The sequence below is a fragment of the Eurytemora carolleeae genome, unplaced genomic scaffold (genome assembly GCF_000591075.1).
Source record: "Eurytemora carolleeae unplaced genomic scaffold, Eaff_2.0 scaffold375, whole genome shotgun sequence".
Classification (NCBI taxonomy): Eukaryota; Metazoa; Arthropoda; class Copepoda; order Calanoida; family Temoridae; genus Eurytemora; species Eurytemora carolleeae.
In genome coordinates this window covers 48149-75292 of record NW_019396277.1, presented here as the reverse complement: position 1 = coordinate 75292, position 27144 = coordinate 48149, and the positions used below count along the sequence as shown (strand labels likewise).

The following is a 27144-nucleotide window of genomic DNA, read 5'->3' as shown; positions in this document are numbered from 1 at the left end:
ATCAAATATAAAAAGGAAAAGTGAAAATTTCTGTCCAAAAACTTTATAACACTGCCCCATTTCCCAATAATAATTTTTTAATCCCCCCCCCCACATCATTTAAAATCTCCCCTATATAGATCAAATGAGGGTTAGCAATATTAGTGGTTTATATGTTTAAAGGGGAACTATTTTGTCCTAACAGGACTGAGACAAAGTTTATAAAGACCCTCTAATTACAGAGTGGCTGGTCCGATGTACAAAGGTGCCATTTAAATCTTGTCTTTATCTACATTCCACACATTAAGGTATGAATCGTAGAAGAGAATTGAATTTGTAAATAATCAATTTTCAGTCAACAAATTCAGGAATACCTCCATCGTTTTTGAGCAGATAGAGATGGTTGAATTGAAGGGTTACTTGAAATTACGTATTCAGTTCCTTCAAGGGATTGAAGAAAGGTGTACTTTAAAGTTTAAATTTGTGAATAACTGTTTGTCTAAGAGCAGTCTACGCTGTCTATTTATTTTCTACTCTGTCTTTTCTGACTGTCTAGTGTCTACTGTCTATTTGTTCGTAAAATAAACTATAATTCATATTTTAAACAGCTGTATTTCAGTAGGATTATCTGCGTTAATAAAATTGTTTTGTAATTTTTTTTCAAATATATGGTTTTAATCTTGTTTTTCAGAATTCCTTACAAATATTTTGAGCTCTAACAATGGAAAATGTCACCAGGTCAACGGTTTTCTGGAGTCTGAAATCCCGGTGTTCCCAGTGAATTTCTGAACTCAGCTTCAAGGAACCTTTTTTAGAAGTTTAGTTCATCGCGGTCGAGAGAGGTGAGTAGCTTTGTTATAACTCAACGTCGTAGACCTTTGATATTTCAAACTATGAATTCTGTTAGACCAAATAATCTAAGTTTGAAATATCAAGGGTTTACATCATCAGATTGTAAAGATATAGGGATTAGACAATTTTAGTTTGTGAAAAAAAACTCAGTTCCTTCATTTATAAATTGATTCTCTAAAAAATTGACATATCTTTTAAGAAAGAAAAACGACAATATCTCCGATAAAGATTTAAAGGATAGCATGTTGTGAATTGCACGCTTTCATTAGAACCATCTGATTTTCTTATATTTCTCCGTCAAATTTAGCCACAAACTCATATTTTATAATCCCTATATCTGTGCAACCTGATGGTTTAAACCTTTAAACTTAAATTATTTGGTTCAAGAGAATTCCTAGTTTGAAATATCTAAGGTCTACGACTTCGGGTTACAAGATTATAGAGATTAGAAAATTAGAATTTTTGACAAAAACTCAATTCCTTTCTACCAAAATAAACTTTAAAACAAAAATTTAATAACAATCGTGTTGATATAATAGCAAAACAACATTACACGGAAACGAGCAAAAAAAATTTTTCCTTTAAACAAAAAATTGAAAATTTGATTTTCATTTGAAATATCGTCCCTGTAACAAGACCTCTGTGTGTAGATGCCGGATGAGAAGAAAAAGGTGTTTATAGTGCAGCCGACCTCTAACGGCAGGTTTACCGTTATACCACACAATACAGAGGAGGAACCAAGTAAGCATATTTAAAGGGGAAGTTTACGGAAAACGAAAGTGGGTTTAGGGTGAATTATGGCTAAATTGTGAGTATATTTGTACAACTGTTATCGGTCACGAGGCTAAAGAGATGAGTACTGAAAGTTCGTCTTTAAACTTTACTTTATTTAAGAAACTAGTTAATAAAGAAATTTAAAAAAACATTCTTTTCCATTCTCACTGTTAACTAAATAGAAGGAGAAGGTTAAATCTAATGTGACATTACTGGTGCGATTGTGTGACCTCCTAGCTCCTCTAGGAGTATGAGAAAACAAATCTATCCGAATACACATATTAGAAATTTGAGTCTTTGCCACTAACTCAAATTTTATAATCCCTATATGTTTGCATCCTGAGACCGAATTTAAAGAATTTGAGCAACGGCTTAAATTTTAGTTGTGGCTCAAATATTGTTGATTCCACTTAAAATTTTTCAAGACGCTTAATTAAAACTGGTGTTTGTCAGATTTAAGCCACGGCTCAAATTTATTAAATTCGAACAATGTTGGTGTAAACCTTTGATATTTCAAACTTAGATTATTTAATCTTAAATTGAATTTAAAGTTTGAAATATCTAAGGTCTACGACATTGGGTTAGAAAGATATTAGGATTAGAAAATCAAAGATTGTGGCAAAAACATTTTTGTTCTTCTCAATAGCTTTTCAGAAAACGGAGTTATGATCGAAAATATAGAAGATTTAAACCTTACAATTTACTTTAGTTTAAAGGGACTGTAAGCATAATTTCAAGTGACCCTCCATGCAAAGATGGCAATGCCCGATTTACTACAGTACAGCACCCTTGAAAGCTTTGTCGGATCAAGTATGAAAGTGACTCACGCATTACTTGTATATAAGAAGCAATGGAGAAACAGAAATAAATACTTTTCAAGTTCGAAAAACAACGGTATTTTTTATCAAATTAATGTTTTAAGGGTAATGTTGTAAATCGGGCATTGCCATCTTTGCAGAAATGGTCATTTGAAATTTCGCTTTCAGTCCCCTTAACTTGTGTTTCTTAATTCTCCTTCGTTAACTCTTCTAATTACGTAGGAATATGTGACAATGTAGATAATTACCAATATCCTAGAATTAATTACACTAATTAGATCCAATTAATCTAAGGAGGGTAAAGGTGTGTATTTAGAGAAATTAATTCTACATTAGTCCTGCAAATTCAAATTTATATTTACAGTTTGCAAAATATTTTAGTTGTTTAACAAATGAGCTAAAATTTGCCCTCAAAATTTTTCATAACTTAATATTTTTTAATGTTACAAATTACATTTATTATTATATTGTTGTGTTCATCTTGTAAAAAAATTTCTCCCTTAAAGAGACAATAGCTGCGTAATTTCAAATAACCCTCCATGCAAAAATGGCCATGTCCGATTTACAACGGTACCCTGGAAACCTTTATCTGATCAAAAATTTGGAAGATTTGTTTTCTGACTCGGAAAGTGTTAATTTATGTGAATTTCTCCATTGCTTCTTATAAACAAGAAATGCTCAAGTCACTTTCGCAAAGAAACCGCAAATTAAATTGAACAGTTTAAAGAAACAAAAATATTGATATCTAGATCATACTTGATCAGACAAAGCTTTCAGGGGTACCGTTGTAAATCAGGCTGCAGCCATCTTTTCTTGGAGGGTTAAGCAATCTTTAAGCACAACTCTATTTTCTAAAGATAAATTGATAAAAAAAATCAGTTTTGAATTTCTAAAATGCAACAAAACAAATTTGATTCCCTCTTGGGTATTCACATTTAAGGAAAATGAAAAGCCAATTTGCCAATGCAACTTAATTTACCGATTTTTAAATTGTAAAAAATCTAGTTTTATTAACCAATATTTAAAAATAAATGTCGTAGACCTATGATCCTTTACAATATCAGTATCATCTGTATTCTATATATCTAACAACAAAAGTTTGAAATATTTCAGGTTAACACCATCAGGTTGCAAAGATATATGGATCCGAAAATTAAAGTTTGTGACAAGTGCTCAGTTCCTTTTATTATTTAGCCTTATTTAGATTAGGGAGAAAATGCACTTTGGATTTGATTGATGGATATTTAAAAGAAAAGAAAATAAAAAGCTACAGAAATTGATACAATGTTTATGTTAGATTTTTATTTAAAAGTCTGGCAGCAGAACAAATTTGTTTTCATAGCACTTCCGCGAGCATTCGGGTAATTACAAGAAAGCGTAAAACTCTATATCTTTCAAACCCAATATCGAAAACCTTAGATATTTCTAACTATGAATTTTGTTAAATCTAATAATAAATTTTAACTTGTTGCATAGACTAAATTCCTTTATGTATTATTAAAAATGAAGGGCCCGGCGTTGCCAGTGGAAAAAAAATTTCGAATTATTTTTTAGCCTATTACACCCCCGGCCACCCCTGAGTGTCCACAAAAAATTTCAGCCCAATTGGTCCAGCCGTTTGGCCCGCTATACGCAACATATATATATATACGAACGTCTTGTTTTATTATATAGATAACAAAGAGCATACAAATATTAGTATAATAGAAAAAAATTGCATGGGATGCAAATGGAAAAACTAATTGTATTCTACTTCTTCTTGTCACAAGGATAAAAATTTAAAGTTTGTGTCAAAAACACAGTTTCTTTGCAAAGTTAAACAATATCTATTCGTGGTTGTAATAATATTTATCAAAACAATGCCTTTTTTTTAACTTAAAAAGTAATTGAGACATAAGAAATTTATTAGGTTTCAGTTTTGTAAAGCAATCAAAATTGTTATTTGAATTATTTTTAAAGATAGAGATACTTGTTATTACTTAAAATAAAAATTCATATTTTGTTTTCAGTACTATTTTTTATTCATTAGATATAAAAAATCAGTTAGGTTACTATTTATTTCCGCAAACTCTAATTTTCTAATCCTTATATGTGTGCAAACTGATGTCGTAGATCTCAAATATATAAAACTATAACTTCTGCTCGATAAAATATTTTAAAGTTTAATAACTATTTATAACACTGTTATTTTGGTTCGCAGTGTTATAAAGGTTTTGGACAGAAATGTTCTCTTTATTAAGAAGGTTCTCGCCTTTTTAGATTTAATTTTGTCCTGAGCTTTATCGATGGACAAAATATAATCTAAAAAGGCTTGAACCTTCGAGATAAAGAGAAAATTTCTGTCCAAAAACTTTATAACACTGCGGAACAAAATAACAGTTTACAGTTTCATAAAATATTAAATGTTTACATCAACAGACTGCAACTTGAGCAAAGATCACAAGTTTTGAAAATTAGATTAGATTTTCGGGCGACTATTTATTTTTTTGTTTTGTTTTTGGCCGATTAGTTATCTGACTTTTTATGGTGATTAATCAGTTAATTTACTTACTTTGGGCAATTTATCAGTTGAAAAAAAAATTCGGGCGATTAATCATTTTTTTTAATTTTTTGGCAAATTAATCAGTTTTTATATTTTTTTGGGCGATTAATTAGTTACTTTCTTTAGAATACCCTGTTGGAGAATATATAGCTGTATTCTGGCGAACATGGTTGGTTGTGTTAGCTCCGTTTATACTCAGTCCTATCATTCTAACAAGCTATGGGGATCCAGAGGTATGTGTGTACACTGTACAGTATCTACAAAATAATCTGGACAGTGATGGTTATTTTCTTGACAAATTATCCCCCCATTAAAATATTTTTTTGTTCGTTTTTTAAAAGTTTTATTCAATGGATTGGGAAAAATGAAAAAGTATGAAAAAGGATGAAAATGTCCAATTTTTCAATTTCCCCTCCAGATCTTCAAAAATTTTAAGATATACTGCAAACGACGAATTTTAGACCTAAATCTTGCTTAAAATCCGTATACAGTGGGACTCATAAAATCCTTATAAAGTGGGACTCATAAAATCCTTATGCAGTGGGACTCATAAAATCCTTATACAGCGGGACCCATAAAATCCTTTTACAGTGGGACTCATAAAATCCTTATACAGTGGGACTCATAAAATCCTTATACAGTGGGACTCATAAAATCCTTATACAGTGGGACTCATAAAATCCATATACAGTGGGACTCATAAAATCCTTTTACAGTGGGACTCGTAAAATCCTTATACAGTGGAGCTCATAAAATCCACTTATACAGCGGGACTCATAAAATCTTTATACAGTGGGATTCATAAAATCCTTATACAGCGGGACTCATAAAATCCTTATACAGCGGGACTCATAAAATCCATATACAGTGGGACTCATGAAATCCTTATACAGTGGGACTCATAAAATCCTTATACTCATAAAATTCACTTATACAGCGGGACTCATAAAATCTTTATACAGTGGGACTCATAAAATCCTTATACAGCGGGACTCATAAAATCCTTATACAGTGGGACTCATAAAAGCCGTATAGAGTGGGACTCATAAAATCCTTATACAGTGGGACTCATAAAATCCTTTATTCTGACAACCACTTTATTCTGACAGCCACTTTATAATGGCAACCACTTTATTCTGACAACCACTTTATTCTGACAACCACTTTATTCTGACAACTTTATTCTGACAACCACTTTATTCTGACAACCACTTTATTCTGACAACCACTTTATTCTAACAACCACTTTATAATGGCAACCACTTTATTCTGACAACCACTTTATTCTGGCAACCACTTTATAATGGCAACCACTTTATTCTGACAACCACTTTATTCTGACAACCACTTTATAATGGCAACCACTTTATTCTGACAACCACTTTATTCTGACAACCACTTTATTTTGGCAACCACTTTGTTCTGGCAACCACTCTATTCTGACAACCATTTTATTCTGACAACCACTTTATTCTTACAACAACTTTATTCTAACAACCACTTTATTCTGACAACCACTTTATTCTGGCAACCACTTTATTCTGACAACTACTTTATTCTGGCAACCACTTTATTCTGACAACTACTTTATTCTGACAACCACTTTATTCTGACAACTTTATTCTGACAACCACTTTATTCTGACAACCACTTTATTCTGGCAACCACTTTATTCTGACAACTACTTTATTCTGGCAACCACTTTATTCTGACAACTACTTTATTCTGACAACCACTTTATTCTGACAACTTTATTCTGACAACTATTTTATTCTGACAACCACTTTATTCTGACAACCACTTAATTCTGACAACTACTTTATTCTGACAACCACTTTATTCTGACAACCACTTAATTATGACAACCACTTAATTCTGACAACCACTTTATTCTGACAACTTTATTCTGGCAACTTCTCTTTAGTATATAATCTGTTAGCATTATTTCAACTGATCCCATATTAAGGAGTTGTATTCACAACGGTACCTTATTCACCTTAATCTGCGGGCTATAAAAGGGAAGATATTGTAGTTTCTTTAGCTTGAAAACAGCTTGTTTCTTACCATTTTCTTCATGGTTTCTGTATTAATAAATCCGCTAGTGACAATTAATGAAAAGCCCCAATTGAAAATTATTTCTTTTAAGAGAAAATGATGGATATCTCATGTATTATTGATCAGAAAAAGGTCTTAGGGTATCGTTGTGAATTTGGCATCTACGAAGTAAAGATTGAAGGTCGCTCAAAATTACGTGTATAGTCCCTTTAAGGGGGGGGGGGGTGCAGGGTACAATTAATCTTCTACCAACCTTTAATTTTCCTAGGTTTTAGTAGAAAACCTTTTTTCATTATTTTATTTTTACCTTTTTCTAATACATTTGTCACTATTTTTCTAATACATTTGTCACTCTTTTTCTAATACATTTGTCACTCGTTTTCTAATACATTTGTCACTCTTTTTCTAATACATTTGTCACTCTATTTCTAATACATTTGTCACTCGTTTTCTAATACATTTGTCACTCTTTTTCTAATAAATTTGTCACTTATTTTTATAATAAATTTGTCACTCTTTTTCTAATACATTTGTCACTCGTTTTCTAATACATTTGTCACTCTTCTTGCACTTTTTTCATAAGATTTTCAATTAACTACAGGGTGTCCCTGAAAGAAAGGGTGACAAGGGTTTTGTAGCTCATTTTTTTTGCATTCAAAAGTCTCAAATTTGGCCCGCATTATATAAATTTTAATTTTGCAGAGAATCTTTCTTACATTGTTTATTGAAAGCCTGGCTTCTGATACATGAAAGTATTAGATATATCAGAATTATTGTGATTTTCAGTTAATGGTGTAGCGAATTTGTTTGTAAAGTTAAATATTGCAAAATAAATCAGATATACTACTAATCTAATTCCGCCAATTTTAACAGTTAAATAGGGGGCTATTCAATTTAACATGGAGAAAAAGAACCCCCTCTTTATTTCTATTTAGAAAAGTAGAAAAAAGATACGCAGAATTTACCACTTTTTGGTCATTTATTTATTTTTATGTATAATACAGCTTCTTTTCTCTAGAAATATTTTATTACTTATTTTTTTAAATTGTCATAACTTTCAACGTTTTAATAAATTAAATCCTCAACTCCGCAAACCAGAATTCAATTCAACTAAGATAGCATGAATTATAATTGGTTTTGCAAATTCTTTAGAATATTCCTCAAATCTTTTCATTATGCATGAATTGAAAACCATTGTAAGATGTCAATAAAAGACCTATTCTGTAAAAAGGTCTAAAAGTATGGAATTAATGAAAACATGGCTTAAATATGGTTTCCACAGCAGGTTCAAAATTATGCAACATTTCCTGAATATGTAGTTTTTTAATAATTTTAAATATCTGAATTTTTAATTTACTTTCATCTCTTTTTTATTCTGATCTGTTTTTAGACGGACGAGGCGATGAAGTGCGCCTATGTGATTCTGTTGATGGCAACCTACTGGATGACGGAGGCATTACCCTTACCCATCACATCAATGATACCAGTGGTAAGTTTATCCCCGTTATGTAACCACCATATCAATAATACCATTGGTATCATATCAATGATACCATTGGTAAGTTTATCCCCTTTACGTAACCATCATATCAATAATACCATGGGTATCATATCAATGGTACCAGTGATAAGTTTATCACCAATATTAACCACCATATCAATAATACCATTGGTATCAATCAATGATAACAGTGATAAGTTTATCACCAATATATACCCATCATATCAATAATACCATTGATATCATATCAATGGTACCAGTGACAAGTTTATCACCAATATTAACCACCATATCAATATTACCACTTACCAGTAGTAAGTGTATTTCCTAATATCAATGAAACCAGTACACTGCAGTGGTATGTATAACTCTTACCCATCACATTAATAATACAAGTGAAGGGGTTAGTTTATCATTGCCCTTACTTTTTTATCAAAAATGTGGTTTAATAAGATCTTTGTCTGATTTTTCTATTTTTATCTGCTATATTATATGAAGTATGGTAGCTCTACCCCTGCTAGGGTTAATGTCTACTGGAGAAGTAACAATCAGCTACCTGAACTAATATCTACTATATATATAATATATAGGTAGCTCTTCCCCTGCTAGGGTTGATGTTTACTAGAGAAGTAGCTATCAACTCCCTGAACTTTATATATATATAGGTAGCTCTACCCCTGCTAGGGTTAATGTCTACTGGAGAAGTAACAATCAACTACCTGAACTAATATCCACTATATATATAAAATATATAGGTAGCTAGGGTTGATGTCTGTAGCTCTACGCCTGCTATGGTTGATGTCTACTAGAGAAGTAACAATCAACTACCTGAACTAATATCTACTATATATAATATATAGGTAGCTCTACCCCTGCTAGGGTTGATGTCTACTGGAGAAGTAGCAATCAACTACCTGAACTCGACGAACTACATGTTCCTGGGTGGCCTCATAATGGCTATAGCCGTAGAGCATAGTGGACTTCATAACAGAGTAGCTCTGAGGATAATTATGAGGGTAAGCCATGATCCTAAATCTTTCTTAATTTTGGAAATAATGAAAACATATGTTTATTATCAAGATTTTATCCAACACTGTAAGAGATAGGAAAGGCGAGAAGAGTAATTTTTTCCAAAATTTAAGTTAATTTTTAATTTTAAACAACTCCCAACCCTACTCTCTATCACTAGAATTACATTAATTTACTATTTTACCAAAAACTTTTGCATCATCAGGATTTCCTCCTATATTATTACAGATATAAACAAAAACAAACAAAAAAATTTAGACAATGAATATATAAAAATAAATAATTCAAAAAAAACAACTTTAATAAACAAAAAAAACAAGAAAATTGTGTAAACTTTACAATAAGGATTTTTTCAAATATATAATGTCAAAACAAATAAAACTTAAAAAGTCAATTAGAAAATTAAAATACTGTACCTTACTCAATTGAAGGGTATTGAATGACTGGAAATTTTTATTTAGCTACAAAACCTTTTTTTATCCGCTCCATGCATTGATGGGGAAAGGGAAGAGAAGAATATTTACAGGACAATAATTAATAATTACCTTTGAAAAAATTCTTAAGTTTTAAGGACAAATATTTTTAGGAAGCTTGTCGTAAAGTGATCTTTAATGTCATAGTGGTGTGACTAAAGTATGTAGTTTGTAGTTTATATACAGGGTGTCCCAAAAAACATGGGAATTCAGTGACGAATTCGATATCGTCTTTGTTATACATTAGCATTGTGATACCTGATTTCAACAGCCATATATTATTATGTCTGCTAGAGTTTATTTTATGAAAAGGGTAAAAGACTGCAATGATGTGTCTATAATGTCTCCGCAAGATGAACAGTGAATACGGACAAGTTTACTCTGTTTGTATACTGTAATTTTCTTGTTTTACTAAGTACAACCGGTTGCAGTCAAAACATAAACAAACAAAATGTAAACATAGCAGACGAAACTCTTACAGATTACAGCTTTCTCAGTAGGTATCACTATACTAAATCAAAGAATTATTTGAAAAGACGATATCGAATTCGTCACTGAATTCCCATGTTTATTGGGACACCCTGTATCTACATTATATAAAAAAGTAGGATATTGGTGGAACTGTTCCAACAATATGGTTTTGCCTTCAACTATACTATACCAGGGTGTACTTCAATCAAACCCAAGGAATATAACAGGAACGCCCATAAAATGTACTGCAGTTTCTGGGGGGAATGTAAACAGTGCAGTATACAGTACATATTATTGGCAGTTCCTCTTATAATTCTTGCTCTGACTTTTTTTTCAAAAATTTAGACAGCTTAACATTTGTCTTAACTTCAAGCAGTTTGATTGACAGTTTGATTAACAGTTTAAATGACAGTTTGATTGACAGTTTGATTGACAGTTTAACTGACAGAATTTTGTTAGGGTATATTTGTTATTAATAAGGAAATAAATTCAATTCAATTCTAAGTAAAAAAAAGTTGTTATAAAAAAGGGCAATTTTCCTCNTAGAAGCTTGAGAGGGACTAAACAATAATATTAAGATTTTTATACTTCAGTTTTACCCAATATGGGGAAAAACAGAAATAAAAAGTGGAAATGATAATAAAATTTAAAGTCTTAAAATAAGTTTTAATAAAATATGACATTCGTATATATGTTCCCTATAGCTGACCAAACAGCTGGACCGAATATGCTGAAATTTTTTGTGGACACTCATGGGTAGCTTGGGGGTGACATAGGCTAAAAGCTAAAAAAAATCGGTTTTTTGTCAAAATTTTTTTGTTTGTTTAGTTTGTAAGTTATAAGAACCTATATGTTAAGGTTGGAACAAGCCAGGCTAGATTAATGCTTGGGTTCATGTTGACCACAATGTTCTTGTCCATGTGGATCTCAAACACTGCCACCACGGCCATGATGCTTCCCATCGTCGATGCTGTCGCAGAGGCGATCAATACAAAGGCAGAGAAGGTAAATTAAAGATCAATACAAAGGTAGAGAAGGTAAATTAAAGAACAATACAAAGGCAAAGAAGTTATTTTCAAGGTCAATACAAAGGCAGAGAAGTTAATTTAAAGAACAATACAAAGGCAAAGAAGTTATTTTCAAGGTCAATACAAAGGCAGAGAAGTTAATTTCAAGGTCAATACAAAGGCAGAGAAGTTAATTTTAAGATCAATACAAAGGCAGAGGAGTTAATTTTAAGATCAATACAAAGGCAGAGAAGAATGTTTATAATATTTTTTGGAGGATAAATCTCCAAGGAAGGAGAGTGACAAGGAATCCAGCCATACCTCCGAAGTTTAATAATAAAATATTATTTGGAGGATAAATCACCAAGGGAGGATGGGATATTTAATCTTAAAATGGCTCCGAAGTTAAATGACATAATATTATTAGGAGGATAAATCACCAAGGGAGGAGGGAGATACGAAATCTATGAATATCTCCGAAGTTTGATAATATACTATTATTAGGAGGATAAATCTCCAAGGGAGGATGGGGATAAGGAATCCAACCATGCCTCCGAAGAGGAGGATGAGTTTAATGATGATGATTATGATCTTCCTTTCAACCAGAGGTAAAACTTTCTCTTATTTTTTAAACCTTCATTGATCCCCCCAATCCACCCCTTCCTGCTCAAAACATTGAAATGTATTTTCTCGATTGCTATGTTATTGTTTAAACGCCTCCACTTTTCATTTTATGTGATAATAACATGTTTCATTGAGATTAAGAATTTCAGAAGTTTCTGCAATTTAAGATGCCTTCAATTGTCTGGATGTCTAACAAAAATCGGCCACTTGCTAAAAAGGACTTTTTAATTATCCAAAAATATTTTTTATTATAGTGATGTCATTGTTTTTGTAAATTTCCTCCTCATTATATTTTTTATGCAGAAATATCATTTATTTTAACATTTTATTTTATTTTAGAACGTTTACATCAATTAACCAGTTATCCATGAATCAACGAACTCTTCAATCTCTTCAAAACCAGGGAAAAAATCAATTTACAAAATATTTTATCTAATTTTAGTAATCTCATATAACCTTTCTTATCTTTCTTTATCAACATTTGAAATCTTTAAGACAGAAAAAAATATTCACATTCAGTTAATTTACTTGGTGTTCTGTTTGCTTTTCCTCCGTAATTTCATTTTTTACCGCATTTTCCTTCAAACTTGCTCTTCTTTTCCTCAGATGTGGTAATCATAAAAACAAAGAATTTATAAAGTACAGAAAATACTCCCCAACTAGGTGGAGGACTGAAGGACAAGTAGGAATTTCTACCAAACTTTTAAACAGGATACATTAAACATGGTAACAAAGAGAAGCTGTCAATTAACAGCTTTTCTCTTTATTTACTTGTAAATTTGTAATTTGAGAAAAACTTGTTAGAAATCAAACTTGTTAAGAATTGTCGTCCTACTTGTATTGATATAAAGCAGACCCCTGTAGATAAAAAAATCGAATAAATCAATCCATACTAGATATAATATAAATAAAAAAGTCAAAATTACTTGACATTATGGCGCTGAAATTTAAAGTTGCGATTTCACTTTATTTAATTTTTTCATGTTTGACCTTTGACCATTGATTTGGCAGATGACCGTGACCTCCATAAACTCGTTGAATCCTGCAAATGACCCTGACAGTATGGTCGCCTTTCTACCAAATGTTCGCAGAAATACAATGGAAAGAATGCCTTCCACTGAAGATCAAAGGTATTTTGCAAGTATCTTTAAAAAAATACATCATACACTATTTCTAACGAAATTCCCGGTGTCAGAAAAAATTTCTATATTTCTAGGACAAGATTTCTTTATTTCTATAACAGGGTTTCTATAATTCTAGGACACAATTTCTATAGTTCTAGGACAAGGTTTCTTTATTTCTATGACAGGGTTTCTTTATTTCTATGACAGGGTTTCTATATTTCTGGGACACAATTTCTTTATTTCTAGGACACAATTTCTATAGTTCTAGGACAAGATTTCTATATTTCTAGGACAAGGTTCCGCCGAAGAAATGACATGGAACGACAAAGAAAAAATTCAAGATTGGAAAGCATTTCTCTTCTTTCAAAGGTAAAATGGATTCTTTGAAAATAAAATTTATTCGGAAATTAAAATATTCAAAATTAGCACCCCTCTCGCTCCCCCTGCACCCCTCCAAATACTTACAAAAATAAGGAAGGGAATGTGTACTGTACCACTGTACTGTACTGTACCGCTGTACTGTACTGTATTGTACTGTACAGTACTGTACTGTATCACTGTACAGTACCACTGTACTGTACTGTACCGCTTTTGATAACATTTAAATTTTTTTTCTATGAATCAATATTTCTCTAAGTTAATAAAATTTCACAAATGAAAGCATAAACAAATCAGCTCGCTATAATTAAATCTTTAAGGGCCAAGGTGTTAAAATGAGGAGGTGACGATCTAGCATGAACAAAAGCAATTTCTAAAATTCAAATTTTGTCAAATCTATTACCAAAATGTCAATAAAAGGAAGGTTATGATTTTTAGAAATGTGTCCTTTAAGAGCTCTGAAATTCCCGTTAATTACGAAATTTATTATCAAGGTGGACATTTTCTTGAGAATAAAAATACAAAAAAAAAGTTTAAAGGAATTGAGGTTTTGTCAAAAGCTGTAATTGTCTAATCCCTATATCTAAGCAACCTGATGGTTTAATTCTTTAATAATTTAAACTTAGATTATTTGATATAGCAGAAGTAATAGTTTGAAATATCAAACATCTTAAGACTTTGGGTTGCAAAGATATAGAGTTTGAAAAATCAGAGATTACGACAAAGACCCAATTTCTTTTCAGGAAGAAATAAAGGAGTTGCAGGAAGGTCAGGAGAATGGAAGTCACGTAATTCAAGTTACTGTTAACGAGGGTACGGTACAGTGAGAACTATAACTCTGTGGAATAGGAAGTTATGATTTTAAATAGTCCAATAAGCATGAGACACAGCGATTGTACAGTGTACAAGTACAATGTACGTAGCCCAATATCACTTAATATGGGATTGTTAAGCTGCCAGTATAAAACCTTTTGCTTAGTAACAACATCAAATACACTTAAAGATTGCTGTAATATCGTCTTCATATTCCACAGTTTTCTGCGTTCCCACTGAACATTCAAAATTACTTTTTTCGATTTAGATGAAAAGGAATTATTTTTTAAATGAATCTGATTTTTAGAAAAAAATTTTAAAAGATTAAACTTTAATCTAATTAATTTTCCACTCTGAAACTTTTAAAGAATTGAATTTAATACAATTGATCATCTCTGAAAAGATATAAGTCGTAATATTCTTCGTATTAAACTTAAATCTAGAGAATTTTTCTTTTAAGCAACCTTACTTCTTTACTTGAAAGAAACAATAATTAGAAAGATTTTTATCTCTAAATTATCTCTGCATTTAGATAAAATATTTATAAATTATCAAGTATTTTCGTACATTTTAGAAGCCTTGGATTCTAAGGAAGAAACTGAACGAAACTTCTTACTGATGGGGATAGCTTACGCTGCTAATATCGGCGGTACCGGGGTTATTACAGGTAATATCAGCGGTAGTGTTTTTTTTACAGTTCATATGGTATAATAATATCAGTGGTACAGTTTTTTTACAGGTCATATCGGCGATACTACGGTTTATAAATATATCGGCAGTAAAGGGGTATAGATAATATCGGCGGTACATGTGGTTTTTACAGGTCATATCGCCGGAACAGGGGTTATTACAGGTCATATCGGCGGTCCAGGAGTTTTGACAAGTCATATCGCCGGTACAGGGATTATTACAGGTAATTTCGGTGGTACAGGTTTTTTACAGGTCATATCGTCGGCCCGGTAAAAAAAGGTTTTTAAAGGTAATTTCGGCGGTACAGATTTTTTACAGGTCATCGGCAATACTAGAGGTTGAATAATATCGGCAGTACTAGGGTTATTATAATATCGGCGGTATTAGGGGTATTATAATATCGGCGGTACTAGGGGTATTATAATATCGGCGGTACTAGGAGTATTATAATATCGGCGATAATTTGGGGAATACTAAAAAGACTGGCGGTTGCACGGCAAAAACATCAAATATAAACTTTTTTATGTTTTTTATAAGTTATCAAGGAATAAACTTATTCCTAATAAACTTTTACAACAAAAAGTGAATTGACTACGGAACCTCAAGTTGATTATCTGTTTTTATTATATCCATTATAATATCCATGGTATGTTCTTATTATATTCATTATAATATCCATGGTATGTTCTTTGTATGGAAAATTCTTGGAAGAAAATTGCTATCTATTTATTCAACTATCCATCCATCCAAAGAATTTAGTAATATTACTATTAGGACCATCTGTGTATTAAACTATCTATCTACCTATCATATATATATATTAAACTATCCATCCATCTATTTATCTATCTATCTACTATATGTCAATGGTAAATTTATAAATATTTGCCATTTCTCGGACAAAGAAATGTAAAAGGTATAGAAAATGAAGACAAGTATACAAAACTCGTTAATATCAGAACGATTTTTTAGTCACAATATGACAGAAATTAATCAACGGAAGGAAACCCCCTCATCTACTGGAGATGGGCATCCTTTTTTTTAATTTCAATACTTTCTCGAGGGTTACACAAGCCTTCAATAATTTAAAGTTTATGTTCTATCAACTTGGTTTTATGTAAGTATGTAAATTTTGAAACCACGGGAGAAGAAATATGCCGGAACTATGGCAACTATAGCAGAAGATATATGCCGGAACTATGGCAACAATGGTAGAAGATATATGCCGGAACTATGGCAACTATGGCAGAAGATATATGCCGGAACTATGGCAACTATAGCAGAAGATATATGCCGGAACTATGGCAACAATGGTAGAAGATATATGCCGGAACTATGGCAACTATGGAAGAAGATATATGCCGGAAATATGGCAACTAGGGCAGAAGAAATATGCCGGAACTATGGCAACTATAGCAGAAGATATATGCCGGAACTATGGCAACTATGGCAGAAGATATATGCCGGAACTATGGCAACTATGGTAGAAGATATATGCCGGAAATATGGCAACTAGGGCAGAAGAAATATGCCGGAACTATGGCAACTTTGGCAGAAGATATATGCCGGAACAAAGAAAAACAATCACGGGCAGCCGTAGTACATTTGAATTTCCGAGCCGGGTCAACCTTTCCGGTCCCAGTTGGACAGTATCGCCCGGACATTGGGTAAATAAAGCAGACACTCAATAGGACTAGCCGGTGCAAAAAGGTTGACGCGGTCAGACTTAAGGCTAAATTTACTTATACTAAAGGGTCAGAGGTGCGTGCAATCGTTATATTTATAACACAGATGTGTAATTGATTTAATTATTCTTATCAATTCAATTAGTTTGTACAAGGAATTGAGTCTTTGGAACAAAATCAAATATTTAAACCTCAATATCTTCAGAATAAGATGTTTCAAACTCAGATTATTTGATCTATCAGAATTCATAGTTTGAAATATCTAAGGTTTGCAACATTTGGTTCCAAAGATTATAGTGATTTGAAAATTAGATTTTGTAGCAAAGAGTCAATTCCTTTATGATTTTTATGGAAAAAATTGTTTTAATATTTTTTTAAATATGAATTTTTAGGATCCCCTCCTAATCTTGTAGTACCTGATACACTCAACCAGGGATATATCCAAATATTATTATTATTTTTTATTATTATTATTATTAATTTTTTTAAAATTATTATTATATTGTTGGTCATCATTATTGGCATTATTTGAATTTAAGTTTGGTTTATTTTCTACAGAAGTTTGGTCCGAATACAGGATTAACATTTGCATCTTGGATGGCGTTCAGTATACCGATCATGCTAATAAATACAAGTAAGTAACGTACAGTATACCCATCATGCTAATAAATACAAGTAAGTAACATTCAATATACCGATTATGCTAATAAATACAAGTAACATGCAGTATACCGATCATGCTAATTAATACAAGTAAGTAACATGCAGTATACCGATTATGCTAATAAATACAAGTAAGTAACATTCAGTATACCGATCATGCTAATAATACAAGTAAGTAACGTTTAGTATACCGATCATGTTAATAAATATATGTAAATAACGTTCAGTATACCGATCATGCTAATAAATACAAGTAAGTAACGTTCAGTATACCGATCATGCTAATAAATACAAGTAAGTAACGTTCAGTAAGCCCATTATGTTAATAAATACAAGTTAGTAACGTTCAGTATACCGATCATGCTAATAAATACAAGTAAGTAACGTTCAGTATACCGATCATGCTAATAAAAACAAGTAAGTAACGTTCAGTATACCGATCATGCTAATAATACAAGTAAGTAACGTTCAGTATACCGGTCATACTAATAAAAACAAGTAAGTAACGTTCATAATACCGATCATGCTAATAAAAACAAGTAAGTAACGTTCAGTATACCGATCATGCTAATAAATACAAGTAAGTAACGTTCAGTAAACCCATTATGTTAATAAATACAAGTTAGTTACGTTCAGTATACCGATCATGCTAATAAATACAAGTAAGTAATACGGTCAGTATACCGATCATGTTAATAAATACAAGTAAGTAACGCTCAGAATACCGATCATGCTAATAAATACAAGTAAGTAACGTTCAGTATACCGATCAAGCTAATAAATACAAGTAAGTAACGTTCAGTATACCGATCATGCTAATAAAACAAGTAAGTAACGTTCAGTATACCGATCATGCTAAAAAAATACAAGTAAAAAAAAGATCAGTATATTGATCATGCCATTATAAAATCAAGCAATTTAACGATCAAGCTAATTAAAACAAGCAATTTAACGATCAAGCTAATTAAAACAAGCAAGTAACATGCAGTATACCGATCATGCTAATAAAACAAGTAAGTAACGTTCAGTATATACCGATCATGCTAAAAAAAAATACAAGTAAAAAAACGATCAGTATATTGTTTATACCAATATAAAAACAAGCAATTTAACGATCAAGCTAATTAATACAAGTAAGTAACACGCAGTATACCGATTATGCTAATAATACAAGTAAGTAACATTCATTATGCCGATTTTGCTAATAAATACAAGTAACATGCAGTATACCGATCATGCTAATTTATACAAGTAAGTAACATGCAGTATACCGATTTAAAAAAAAAAAAAAAAAACAGATTGGAAAAAACTTTCTCTGCTTTAGCTTTAAGTTAAGAATCAATCTAGTTTTCAATAAAATATCATTTTCTAGTACTGGCTTGGTTGTGGCTTCAAAGAGTACAAAAATGGTATTTGAAGGGAAAGGATGCCGGCAGAACAAAGGTATTTTTGCATATTTATTTATTAACAAAATAAACTGAATAATATTAAATTAAACTATGACCTAACCAATTTCTAATGGTAATCTAAAAATTATTATCATTAATGTTTGAATCTTTATCTAATGTAAGGTCCAATAGTAAGCTTAGATCTTCTATAGTTTTAAACAAGCGCCAATAAAAATGATGATGATGTTTTTTTAAGAAAGCGTTGCATCTAATCTTGTAAAAAAACAATATTGCCTAAGTTTTAATGATATATTTGTTGCCTTTTTTGAACCTAATAAAAGCTTTGATTTTGAATTGTTGCAAAAATTGATAAGCTTTGATTTTTATATTGCTACTTTGTGGACCAATGAAAATCTTTAACAATTAATTGTGTTTACTTTGAGTACCAATATAAACTGTGATTTTATATTGTGTAGTGTGTACCTTGTGGACCAATAGAAATCTTTATTTTTATATTGTTTATATCGTGGACCAATAGAAATCTTTACTTTTACATTCTTTACATCGTGGACCAATAGAAATCTTTAATAGGAGCAGGAGGATCGAGCAATGGACGTTATAACGAAAAAGTACAAACAGCTTGGCAAGATGTCTCTTCATGAATTTCAGGTTAACAAAATCTTATAAAGGGATTGTAAGCGTAATTTCAAGTGACCGTCCCTGCAAAAAATGCATCGCCTGATTCACAACGATACCCTTAAAAGCAATGCATATAATTTTAAAAATTGATTATTTTCCATTGTGGCTTCTCTACTAAAATGACTTGCTCATTTCTACTGCAGGTAAACAAATTATCAGGATTTAACACGTTAAACCTAGAAAAATGATAATATCTTCCACTTTATTGATCAGACAAAGATTTAAAGGGTATCGTTGTGAATTGGGCATTGCCATCATTGCATGGAGGGTCACACCAAATTGTTCCAGTGTTTTTTAAGTCAAAATTAATGAACCTGAAAAAAATGTAGTTCTTGTTTTAGGTTTTTATTCTGTTCCTGATACTACTAATCTTATGGTTCTTCCAGAGTCCAAAATTTATGACTGGTTGGGGAGATCTTTTCAGGTAGAGTTTGATCTAGTTAAACTGCAACAAAGTTCAGTATACGAACAATAGAACATTTCAAAAAAACGTTAAACATTAACTTTAACGAATGGATTTAGGAAAAAAAACAAAGGGGAAAATCTTTTATTATTGGAGGGTAAGTGAAGTGAAGGGGGGGGGAGATAAATAAATGTTGGTTAGTGATTGTAAGTGATTAACAGGGAAAAATAAAGATTTTTAGTGAGAATCAATCATTTTCAAGGGAAAATCTCGGATTATTTTTTGGGGGGGGGGTGTCAATAGTTTTAGGAGATAATAAATATTACAAGCAAGTAACATGCAGTATACNTTGAAGAATTACTTTTAAAATTTATTTTTGAATACAGGTGATCGATCGATCGATCGATTGATTGATTGATTGATTGATTGATTGATTGATTGATTGATTGATTTTTTATTGCAGAGTGAAGACAGCTAAAGGAAGCAAGGTTTCTGTGGGAGCAGCTACACCTGCAATACTCATGGCGATATTCTTATTCATTCTTCCACAGGTAGTCATTCTTTCATTCATACGATTCTTTCATAGGTAGTCATTCATTCATCCTTACAATTCTTCCACAGGTAGTCAGTCATTCATTCTTTCATTCATACAATTCTTCCACAGGTAAGTCTTCATTTATTCATTCATAAATTTTATTCTTCCACAGTTTTTGGGTTTTAATTTAATTTTTTTTCAGTTTTAGAGCTTTGTTTAATTCATTTATCAATTTCAGCTCTTCATTATTTTCCTTTTGTTTGTGAGCTCAGATGCAGATGAATCCCAAGTAATGATTGATTAAAATATTTAGAATTATGAATTCTGGCCATTTGCTCCGATGAACCGCAGCCTCCAGAACTCCCCCAGCCTCATAACCTGGAGGCTGATAGAGACCAAGATGTGCTGGGGAGTGATCTTCCTTCTTGGCGGAGGATTCGCCCTGGCCTCCGCCTCACAGAGCTCTGGTCTCTCCGCACTGCTGGTGCATCAACTAGAGAAACTAAACCTGTCTTCTCTACCAAACTGGCTGGTAAGTACAGGATTAACCTTTAAGGACAAGACATCAGAGATGACTTTACAAATTTTATTCTGTCTTTTTTCTACAATCGTGGTTCCCTGGAAATTAATACTTTTAACATTCTTTGCCAAATCATTTAGTACACCTGTACAAGACTATATCAAAGACCGCAGAACTAATTAAAGCTGGAGTTCGACAGAATTAAGGATTATTAGGTCGTCTTTGCTCTTTACAGACATCCTTTGCGGGTAACCCTGTAGTTTATTGTACTAAAAACTTCCAAACGTTTAAAAAGTTCAAAGGATAGCTGTTTCTCGATCAGAAGTCCAGGCTTAGCTTTGTATAACTAGCTTGAGAATCCTGCGGTCCCCAGGTTACAAAAAGTTTCTCGCCGTTTACCCGCACACCGATTTTTACCGGAAAAATGAATTTTCGCGATTTAATTTAGAATCTCAAAACTAAGCTCAATTTTCATTTATACCAAGATTTCAAGTAGAATGGATACAGCTTCTCTTAAGTTACATGTAAACTTGTAATTTAAAAAAGCCTGTTATAAATCAAAACTTTAATAGAAAAGTCGTCTTCATTGTATTGATATAAACGCCTACTACTGTATGCAAATTATGCATCAACCTTTTTAGAACGGGGTCAGTTTGATTTGTCGAACCCCTTTTTATGGCCTTTTTAAGAAGTCCTAGACTTGTTACATTTTAAACTTCTACGAGCTTGTTTCTAGCTTTAGATTAAAAGGAGTAATTGGCAGAATCCTGATAGATTTTTGAGTATGAGCATGATTGTACACTTTGTAATACTGTGTGCTTGTACTGAATAATAAGAGGATATATATGATGTATACATAGTCATAATTAAAAAGGCCTGGAATTAGATGTCAGTTAATCAGGTGACCTTATATATATCTGGCAATTTTAAATGCTCAAAAAAAGCAGACCACATTTTGGAAATGGCAGGACTAAGGCTGTTTTCTTATTGTTGTTTTATCAATCATATTTGTAAAATTTGATTGTAAATTAGATTAGATTAGAACTGTACAGTGTACACAATTCATGGTTATATCACCGCAATATTAAGGTTTTAAGAAATCTTATTCAATAATTCAATATTGTCCTGCCCGCCTAATTCTATATAAAACGTGCAGGGCCAAAACCACATACTGGGTACACTAGACAGACCGGTACAAGTAAACAATACACCAGGCAATTCCTGTACTGGTTCAGATTATGCAACTTTTAAACTTGTGTGCATTTATAGCTTAATTATTTTAGACGATAACCATAATCTGCTTTCTGACGGTAACGATCACGAACGTTGCTTCTAACACCGCGACCGCCAACGTCTTGGTTCCAATATTAGCGGAGATGGCGGTAACGATGTGCATCAACCCGATCTATATGACACTACCCGCCGGTAAGTTAGATTCACTTTCAAACCCATCATTTATCGTTTATCGCTTATCGTTAATTTTTCTGTTTTCCGTTTCATGATTCATATATTTTTGCCATATATTTTAATATTGTGTCTTCTAAATGACAGAATGAAATTTTAACAACATTATTTCAACACAGCTCGGGCATACGAAGCTCTAGCTATATTACGTTTATTATTTAATGCTTTCTTTTTGGACTTTGTTTTTAATCATCAAAAGACTTGACTAAGTTTATTCCAAAGCAAATATTTGTCTGTACAGTGTACAAAGACAAAAAAAATGTGAAAGACTTACTTTTCTACGAATATACCATCTGGAGGCAGAATATATGTATTTTTTAACAATCAAAAAAAGTCGACTTTATTTCCATTTCAAGAATGTTGTTAGATTTTCTAGAGATAAAAAATCAAAACTAGATTTTTTGCATTTAATAATTTTTGTTGACTTCGTTCTGAATATTAAAGTATAAAAGATATGTTAGGCTTTTTATGGTTGCTTTATGTGTACTGTACTGCTTGCCATAAATTTAAGCTGCCTTACTTGGTACTTGAAATGAACCGGCGTTTACACTTTACAGTGATTCATCTCTAAAAAGCATTGTTTTTTACAAATATCATCAAGATGAATAAATCAGAATAAATAATTTTTTTTAGGAATCGTTTGCTCTTACGCGTTTGCGCTTCCCGTCGCCACTGCTCCCAACGCAATTGTATTTGGACACAGCACAATGAAGACAATGGATATGATGAAGGAATAATATATTCTCTAAAAATGTTATATTTTTTAACAGGGGGGAAATCCATTAAAAATAAAGAAGACAATATTTTTGAATTATCACTGAAGCTATCTCGATATAACAAAGCTCTTCGCTTATATATATGGCTGAAACTCATGTGTATGGGCGTAACAGAGGCTAAAAATCGATTTATTTGAATTCGAAATTTTGGCCCTTTCAACCATAGTTAAAGAATATATATTTACCCCTGTAGGCTGGATTCTTTATGAACCTAGTCTGCGTCTTAACCATCTCCTTCGCCATCAATACTTACGCAATTCCACTCTTTGCCCTTGACGCATTTCCAGACTGGGCCAGGTAAAACGCAGACGTGTATATTTTGAAGAATTACTTTTAAAATTTATTTTTGAATACAGGGTGTCCCACGAAACATGACACTAGCAAGACGAATTGAAAGTCGTCTTTCAACTTGTAAGTTATTGGTGACATTCAGTCTTCAACCTTCTTTTACATGTATGATTCCTGAAACAATAACCAAAAAATTCGCCTAGTCCTGCCGTTTCCAAAATGTGGTCTGCATTTTTTGTGCATTCAATATTACCGGAGATATTAAGAATTTCGTTCAGATTTAATTTTTATTGAATAAAACCTAAATTGTCCAAATCTGAAGGAAATTCATCATATCTCCGGAAATATTGAATGCACAAAAAAGGCAGACCACAATTTGGAAATTTGTGATTATTAATTCAAGAATTTTCCTCCTAAAAAAAAGTTTACGAAAAAATGCCGCAAATTATTTCAAAGTTCTATGACGACCTTCAAAATCGTCTAGCTATTGTCATGTTTCGTGGGACACCCTGTATCTGAGGGGACGGGGGGTGGGGAGGAATGAAAAATTGGACATGAAAATGCAAGTTTTTTTTCACAATTTTTTTATACTTTTCATCCAAAAATTTATTTATTTCCCCTAAAAATCATTTAATTTCCCAATAAACCCCTAAAAAATAATTTTCTAAAGGGGAGGGGGGAATGTTTTCAGGAAAATATACACCCCTGCATAATCAACATTATTCTATTTTAAATACATTTAAAGGGACAGAATGCGCAATTTCAAGTGACCCTCCATGCAAAAGATGGCAATGCCAGATTTACAACATTACCCTTGAAACCTTAATCTGATCAAAATCTGATCATATTTCTCACTTGAAAACTGTTTAATTCTAAAAATGCTCCGGTCTTTCTTAAAAGAAAGAAATGCTCTTGGCCCCTTTTTCAGAGAAATCACAAATCAAAATAAGCAGTTTTTAAGAAACAAAAACATGAAGTTCTAATTCATACTTGATCAGGCAAGGGTTTTAAGGGTAGTTTCGTAGATCGGACATTGCCTCTTCAGATGAAGGGTCTGCACTTGAAAATGAAATTACTCCTACAGTTCTTTTAATTTATACATTTGCCTTAAAATCCTATATTCTGATTGCCTTCTTGGAAACATCCTTTGCCAACCAAACTTTCTATCAAAAATATTAAAAATAAAAATCACAAAACTATTGTTACTCGAAACTTAAGCTAATTAAAAAGTTAGATACAACTAATATTAATATCTATCTATCAATATTTTGATATTTTAGTGCAAGGCTGGCAAACGCATCAATGTGTAGCAGCGGAACTGGAAATCTCACTTCTCTCTAAAAAAAAATGACAATATGTCGTCTTTTCTCTAGAAAATGTACAATATATGTCATATGATCGTTACTTGTCAAATTATATTTACATACACGGCAAAAGTCTAAAACATAAAAACTGAACAAATGAGTAATAAGAGTTTTATGTTTTTTGACATACCTTGTATATCAGTTTTATGCTTCTTAGCATGTCATTTTTGGACTTGACAACTGATCTAATGTATATCTGTAACCGTTACCAGACTTGAAAGGGAGACAATAGATACCTTAAAAAACGCCAACTTTAAAGGTGACCTTGCCACATAAAAATTGTTGTCACTCCCTTTAAAGAGATGTTTAAATCTTGCTAAATAAATAACCCCGGTTTTCTTAAACCCAACCCGGTTATCATATATATTAATATATATATATATACGATTATGTAGTTACCATTATAGATATTATTTATAATATGCTCAATATTATTCAGAAAACTACCGGTTGTTGTTGTACTCTTTAAACCCTCCAAATGTGTACAGTGTACAATTTGTACATATAAAACACCGCGTGCAATACGCAATTACAATTACTTTCAATAACTTGTACATATGTGTACACACAAGCTTTTTATGAAACAACACCTGTTATTATGTACTGAAGTTGTGAATTGTATGTATTACCGGTGATTTGATCTTAGTTAAGGATCTGTTCGAAAATGTCTGTTTTTGCATTTTTAAAATAGTTTTTCTAATTTTGATGATTTATCGTTAACATAGGTTAACATTATACCAGGTTCAATTCTCGGGTATTTTAAATGTGATTTTAATTGCAAAATTATGATTGATATTTCCCAGTTGGTGTGTGTCACGTAAAAAAAAGAATTATCTCTTATTTTCGAAATGGTTCAAAATAGGCCTACAAGATGTTGCCTATTTTTTTTACACTTTCTTTGGTAAACTTGTAAATTTTACCTTGCACCTGTAATCAATTAAAGATTTAATTCGTTTTCTCAACTTTAGTTTGATAATTAAACACTCGCACATGAATTGGTTATATTTGTCCTGTTGTTTATCAGTTAAACAATTAAAAACTTAATTGTAATATATAAAATGATAGAGTGCTTTTCACATAGCTTTCAAATTCTACACAAAAAGTATTTTCTAATATTAAAGAATATTGTGAATTGGCAGTTGGCTAACGGTGCTTTGTAACCAACTTTAAATATGTATTCAAAAGTATTAAATTGGTGCCTCCCCCTTCAACAATAAATTACATTGACCCCAAACCCCAAAACTACTACTATCTTCTCCTTTAAAGCGCCATTATTAAGAAGTTTTACAGATTAATTGAAGAGATCTCGTTTCTCGAGCTTGTGTACACAACAACCTTCAACTTAATATACAGGGTGTCCCACGAAACATGACACTAGCAAGACGAATTGAAAGTCGTCTTTTAACTGTTAAACTATTGGTGACGTTCAGTCTTCAACCTTCTTTTACATGCATGATTCCTGAAACAATTACCACAAAATTCGCCTAGTCCTGCCGTTTTCAAAATGTGGTCTGCTTTTTTTGTGCATTCAGTATTACCGGAGATATTAAGAATTTCGTTCAGATTTAATTTTTATTAAATAAAACCAAAATTGTCCAAATCTGAAGGAAATTCATCATATCTCCGGAAAAATTGAAAGCACAAAAAAGGCAGACCACAATTTAGAAATGCAAAGACAAGGGGTATTTTGTGATTATTAATTCTAGAATTACGGCATTTACGAAAAAATGCCGTAAATTATTTCAAAGTTCTAAGACGACCTTCAAAATCGTCTAGCTATTGTCATGTTTCGTGGGACACCCTGTATCTGAAAGGGCTAAGTTCAGATAAGGTGTTTTGTACAGTGTTGCCCACTAAGGATGAGACTTCTTGGAGTCTCGACCATCCTGGGTTACACTGTGTGTAAACCTGACCTTAAGTTCATTGTCTCTCAGATATTATATAAAGGTTGAATTGTAGAGAAGTATTTCTGTTAGATCTATAAATAAAACAGGAAGTACAGGGTTTCCCTCGAAAAATGACAGTAGCAAGACGATTTGACAGTCGTCTTTGCTACTCTGTCATGTCTCGTGGGACATCCTGTATTATCTTAAATGTAAATTACTGATGTGATAGATTAATGATGATGAATGTTTCCTGTTATTATACAGAAATAAAGCATATAAAAGCTTCAATCAAATTTTTTTCAAAGTAATTTTTTGAAAGTTTTTTGGTTTTTATTTGATGTCT

At 31.9% G+C, this 27144-nt stretch overlaps 1 protein-coding gene across 2 annotated transcripts; it reads left to right on the top strand.

Moving 5' to 3' along the window:
- The first annotated feature begins 651 nt into the window (after positions 1 to 651).
- LOC111699984 (solute carrier family 13 member 2) lies at positions 652 to 27089 on the top strand. 2 transcript variants are annotated; one of them, XR_002764873.1, is made up of 24 exons: positions 652 to 821; positions 1482 to 1572; positions 5092 to 5198; positions 8411 to 8509; positions 9382 to 9537; positions 11353 to 11499; positions 12006 to 12109; positions 12465 to 12528; positions 13137 to 13255; positions 13540 to 13618; positions 14371 to 14440; positions 15015 to 15107; positions 17208 to 17248; positions 17374 to 17449; positions 18851 to 18921; positions 19458 to 19535; positions 19907 to 19989; positions 20432 to 20519; positions 20817 to 21035; positions 22307 to 22448; positions 23121 to 23218; positions 23457 to 23560; positions 24832 to 26238; positions 26875 to 27089. XR_002764873.1 is itself a non-coding variant. In XM_023470791.1 (23 exons), exons 2-23 carry the CDS (start codon positions 1482 to 1484, stop codon positions 24890 to 24892), a joined length of 2190 nt encoding a protein of 729 aa, XP_023326559.1. In that variant the 5' UTR covers positions 652 to 821; the 3' UTR covers positions 24893 to 27089. The 2 variants fall into 2 exon arrangements, 1 of the variants encoding a protein (XP_023326559.1); XM_023470791.1 differs by having other exon boundaries at positions 24832 to 27089.
- Positions 27090 to 27144: the final 55 nt, after the last annotated feature.